Source organism: Centruroides sculpturatus, unplaced genomic scaffold, assembly GCF_000671375.1.
Source record: "Centruroides sculpturatus isolate CEXI.00-Female unplaced genomic scaffold, Cexi_2.0 scaffold462, whole genome shotgun sequence".
NCBI classification, from domain to species: domain Eukaryota; kingdom Metazoa; phylum Arthropoda; class Arachnida; order Scorpiones; family Buthidae; genus Centruroides; species Centruroides sculpturatus.
In genome coordinates, this window is record NW_019385104.1 from 145,659 (window position 1) to 151,149 (window position 5,491).

At 28.6% G+C, this 5,491-nt stretch overlaps 1 protein-coding gene and 1 non-coding gene across 2 annotated transcripts; both read right to left on the reverse strand.

The window, feature by feature from the left end:
• Positions 1-46: 46 nt before the first annotated feature.
• LOC111634766 lies at positions 47-165 on the reverse strand. Its single transcript, XR_002758280.1, has one exon. It is a non-coding gene; the product is annotated as a 5S ribosomal RNA (ribosomal RNA).
• Positions 166-2,512: 2,347 nt separating this feature from the next.
• On the reverse strand, positions 2,513-4,534 carry LOC111634757 (endothelin-converting enzyme 1-like). Its single transcript, XM_023379597.1, has 10 exons — positions 4,466-4,534; positions 4,268-4,371; positions 3,960-4,030; positions 3,748-3,799; positions 3,601-3,668; positions 3,399-3,529; positions 3,101-3,166; positions 2,858-2,956; positions 2,704-2,783; positions 2,513-2,634 (listed from the first exon to the last, which is right to left on the reverse strand). The coding sequence occupies exons 1-10, from the start codon at positions 4,532-4,534 to the stop codon at positions 2,535-2,537; spliced, it is 840 nt and encodes a 279-aa protein (XP_023235365.1). The 3' UTR covers positions 2,513-2,534.
• Between the last annotated feature and the right edge of the window lie 957 nt (positions 4,535-5,491).

Sequence of the window (5,491 nt, forward strand, 5' to 3'; positions counted from 1 at the left end):
AATTTTAATATTACAAAATTCATAAAAGTTAAGAACGAAAAAAAAATGATAGCAGCACCCGGTATTCCCAGGTCGTCTCCGTCCCAAGTACTGACCGGGCCCGACGCCGTTTCACTTCGGTGATCGGACGAGAACCGGTATTTTCAGCGTGGTATGGCCGCTATCGAAATATTATTTCTCTTATTCTCTCTTTTATACACACTTACATACTACTTTTATCGAAATTGAGTTTTGGATTGCAATTTGAAAAGTTGTAGATCTATAAATTGCCACTGTCTCCCGTCTGTCTGTCTGTCTGTATGTGTGTCCTTTCTTAATCTCGAGAACGGAATCAGGACCGACGTGACTATATTGCTAACAGGAAGAGTATGATATAAAGGGGCAAGACACTTCTAATTTAATGTAAAGAGCATATATTTTAAATTAATTAAATTAACAATATGATTAAAAATTGCAGTATGGCATTGTGATTATTTCTTTGTTTCTCTCACTCCAAACTCGCCCACTGCTTTTTGGCATGACATCAAACACGGTGACACAAGTGCATGTACAGTACTTTATACTTAACTATTAATAACTAATGCATTCGCAATTCTCTGTAAGTTATATGAAATATAATTGCGGGTGATACCAGCACGTTTGATGACAGTGGCAATTTATAGATCTACAACTTTTCAAATTGCAATCCAAAACGCAATTTCGATAAAAGTAGTATGTAAGTGTGTATAAAAGAGAGAATAAGAGAAATAATATTTCGNATATATATTTATAACTTTTAGTTTAAAAATTTAACCGTTAAATATCAGCCATACGCGTCTAATATTAAATTCCCAAATTTGAGTTAATATTTCCAAGACCGACGAACCAATTTGGATGAAATTTAAAATATTTAGTGTCTGAGATGAGGAATACGGGAGTCTTAAATTTTGAATGAATTCGTTGGATTGTTCTGGACTTATGCAATCCCAAATTTTGCATTTTTTCCACTAGATTTACAATGAGATTTTTATTTGTTTGTTAAGTTACGGCAACGCAACACTTGGACGATCTGCCTAGGTGCCTTCTGGGAGGTTTTTTAAGGGTAACTGGCCCTATTCAGGCGTTACAGACGTAGAGAAAACCCAGAAAACTCCACGTGGCTATCCTGTCCTGAAGAGGTTCGAACCCACTACCGAACCCTCAGTGTTCAGGGAACGGAACCGTTTGACCCTTGGTGGGCCACAGAGATTTTCGCAACACCAAGCTACCGGAAAATCTAGGAGTCTGCGTATAGTTAATAGCTTTTGAGAGCTGACCATGTCTTTTGTGATCCTTTTGACGGTTTTATTTTAAAATATTGATTATTTACAAAATTATAAGCCATATGCGATTACTATTAATCTATTAATTAATACAAGCATAATGATTTTAAAATAGAACCTATACTCTTAGCCCGATCTGCATCAAATTTTATATATTTATTATCTGAGAAGTTTTAATTCTATCTTATTATGAGGTTATACACGACTGAAAAATACTTAAAAGTCCATTAAAAAAACTGGTGAAAACCAGATTGAAAAACTAGAGCTCAGCATAAACTTTACTTTTTAACCTGGTTTCATCAGTTTTTTAATGGGATTTAGAATAAATTGAGATTTCTAAAGATTGGAAAGTATGCGAAACAGTATCCCAGTTTATTCTATTCGTGTTAATTTTGTTCCATAAGAATATTCTGGTTACAATTTCTTTTATTTTCAATATAAAGTAATGATATTTTTAATAAAAATTTACAAATTATATAAATTCTTACCTCCAAATAATAAACTGACTTTAATTTTCTAGTTTATAAGCTTCTTCTGGATTAAAGTAACTTTAAATGCCGATTCATTACAAATAATATAATTATTAATGCTACATTGCAAATTAAACCGAATCAAATTGTTTTTTAAAAAACAATATTGTTATAAATTATTTTGAATGTATTTTTAAGCTATAATAAATTAAAAATCATTATCATAATACAGAATTTGTAATAGTTATTTAACGTGTTAATAAAAAGACTTGTCATGTAATCTTCGAATGCTGGCCACTAATCTTGCATTGCCTTGTAAAGGAAAAGTATAATATACAGGGACAAGCCACTACAAATTTAAGATGGAGAGAATATATTTTAAATGAAATAAATTAAAAATATGATTATAAATTGAATTGCAGCTCGGCATTTTGATGATGTTATAATAATAAATAATTGCTAATTTGTTTTTTAAAAATATCTGACTTTGCAATGTAGCATTAATTAGAATGAATCAACGTATTTTATTTATTCTATTAATAAATAAGTAGAATAAATTATTAGCAGGAGATAANTGAAAAACTTTGTAAAAAAATAAAATAATTTAAGAGTTTTTTCGAAAATACTACAATGTAAGATTGAAGAATTTTCTGTGTAATAAAATATATAAAAATAACTTTCAATATTCGTTTGTAAAATTCACTAAACATAAAATTGTTATACAAAAATATAATATAAGTTTCTGTGATTTGATTTCGTCCTTTCACCATATGATACATTTGTTTTCGGGATTCATTCTCGATCCTGGTTTGCAATTGAAAGCTTCAGAAAATTCTTTCATATTGGATAAACTGCCGATCACCCTAAATAATTAAATTAGTAAGCATAAAATTAAATTTATTTAAAGTTAAATTAAGTTTCTAGGATTCTACCTGAATGGATTTGCAGAATGGGGATCATCTGCATACAATTTTGCTAGTAATGATGGTGGATGAATACTACTGCACCACGACTAAAATACAAAATATATACTGTATATATTAAATATTTAGTCTTAAATTAGTTATTCACTTTAAAAAAAATTACCTTAGCGAAAGATATAAAGAATAATTGTTCAGGACTGTACTTTTCTAAACCTGGAAGATGATTTTCTTTCCCATTATCTTTTACCCATTTCTGATAACCCTGATTTAAAAATGAAATGAATGATAAATAATATAATTAATTCTATAAATTGTAATTTGAATATTTAATATTTTAATTAATTTTTTTTAAATGACGACGTAAAGTTATTTTTATAGTTTAAATATATAATTAATACACATTTACCAAATAAGCTTGACGAATTCCACCGTTATCTGCAATATTCTCTGATAAAGTTTTCTTTCCATTAACCTATAATTGAAATATAAAGAAAAAATATTTTGCAGGAATAAATAAATCTCGAATTTAATATGCAACCCGACCTTTAAAAACGCGTGGAAAATAATCTTAAATAAAAGTACTGTACGTTAATCATACAATAATTTAAAAAAACTACAGTCTAACAAGTGTAAAGTATATCTCACTTTATAAAAATTCTGTATTAGATTTAATTAAATGAAAAATAAATACAGAAGAGCCTCACCGTTGTACTCAATCCATCGTAATAATAGGAATTGTATTGATTGATAAAACACTCCGATCTTTTCTCAAATTCCATTTTCGATTCCTCTTTCCACCAGTTTTTTAAATTTCCATATTTATCTCTTAAACGTCCTGAAAATAAAAATTATTATTATGTATTTTTTTTTTAATTTAATATATATAAAATTATTTCAAACAAATACCTGAGTTATCGAGTCCGTGAGTTATTTCGTGACCAAATATGAGTCCCATTCCTCCGAAATTCATAAATCTGTGGAAATTATTATTTATTTATTTAAATATATATAACCTAACATAAATTTTTATAATCATTTCAGATATAAATTTACTTTGGTTGATCGGCGTGATAGAATGGCAATTGTTGAATACCAGCAGGAAGAACTGAAAATATTACATGTACTTATGAAAATTGCATTATATTCGTGATTAGATGTGTTTAAATGTATAATTCATTTAGCTCCTTACTGTTATTAATTTAAAATTTAATAATTGATGATTGAAATAATTAAAAATAATATTTTTAAAATGTAAAGTTACTCACTAATAGCATTAAAATTAGGTACGTAAAATCCATTAACTTGTGATCCTGCCATTTGCGGATACGGTGGCCATCTTACAAAATATAATAATAATTTATTATAATACGATAATAGAATTTTATATCTATAAAATATTTATATAAGTTAATATTAGAGAGATTGCGGCCGAAGTTTTCATCTTTAAAACGTGAACCGTCGAACGTCGAGCGCCGCTTACAAGATAGAGGCGCTCGACGTTCGACGTTCACGTTTTAAAGATGAAAACTTCGGCCATAAACTCGCTATTAATTCAAATTTAAAATTAACATACTTGGTTCTATCATTGTTCTTCCGATAGAGTGAGCATAACTTCTTTAATAAGAACTTATTTAAATTATTCATATTTTCAAAAGAATTGTCAGTCATTTTAGGAAGCTATAAAAATTTACAATAGACGTTATTAAATATAAATAAATAAATTTATATATAACATATAACGAAGTCAAATATACTCTTTTTCTGTACATACAAATTTAAAGTATTCTTCTAATTTTTCAACGTCTTGAGTCCAAGATGCAAAACCCACGTGTATTATCATGTGATCCAACTATATTAAAACATGTTTAAAAAGTGTTTGAATAAGCACAACGTTATAAAGTGATTACTTTTTCTACTTACTTTGTCTTGGACTTCTTCTTTGGTTAATTCATCCAACCACGTCGATTGATTTACCATTTCTTTCATAGCCATCATCATATAATCGATCAGTTCTTCGCTCTAACACAAAGTAATCATCAAAATATTAACATTACATAGTATATTTTATTACTAAAGATGAAAATTATCTTCTTACAATAAATTTTTCTTCTCTATACTTTCCATATAAATAATCCAAAGCGGGACTAACTGTTTGTGTAAAGAAACTTTTACACTGAGACCATTTTACATTCGTAGCTGTTTTATGTTTTAACTTTAGACTACTTCCTTCAAGATAATTATACGTAAATAACTCTGTCAGAAAAGCAGAACCGCCGTAATTCAATAATAGCCTAATATAAAATGAATAAGTAATTAAATAAATAAAATTAATTAACTGTGTTTAATTTAACAACAATAATGATTAAAGCTTTAACTACATCAAATAAATGTATTTAAATTCATTAACTGATAAGAGTTATAATATTTTCTTTCCTTGGCGGGTCAAAAAATGACCTCCAAGAGTACATTTTTTATCTAGAAACCTTCAAACGTCGAGAAATGCAGCCAAATTGAGGGTTTTCCTGTACGTATGGAATTTACTGTGTCTGTGGGGACACGATTTTATTCACCCTCTTTGAAGGTTAATATCTCCTGTGCTTTTTTTCGAAATTTTCTGAAGTTTTGCAGAGAGGTTTGTGTATTAAGGGCATTGATTCTATTAAATTTTGGTAGTTAGAGGTCGACGGGACAGCAGCCAGACAATCCTTTATTATGAACGATCCAACCAACAACACCACATAGTTTGTCTTTTAATTTGTTGGACTTGAATGAGTAAAACTGTGGAAAATTATAATAA

Excerpts from the sequence above, each read along its gene's own strand:
- LOC111634757 (XM_023379597.1), bottom strand. The coding sequence starts at position 4,534 with ATGATAATACACGTGGGTTTTGCATCTTGGACTCAAGACGTTGAAAAA. Across the intron at positions 3,669-3,747 it reads TATCACGCCGATCAACCAAA|ATTTATGAATTTCGGAGGAA; the intron begins GTAAATTTATAT and ends TAATTTCCACAG. Across the intron at positions 2,784-2,857 it reads TCTTTATATCTTTCGCTAAG|TCGTGGTGCAGTAGTATTCA; the intron begins GTAATTTTTTTT and ends TTTGTATTTTAG.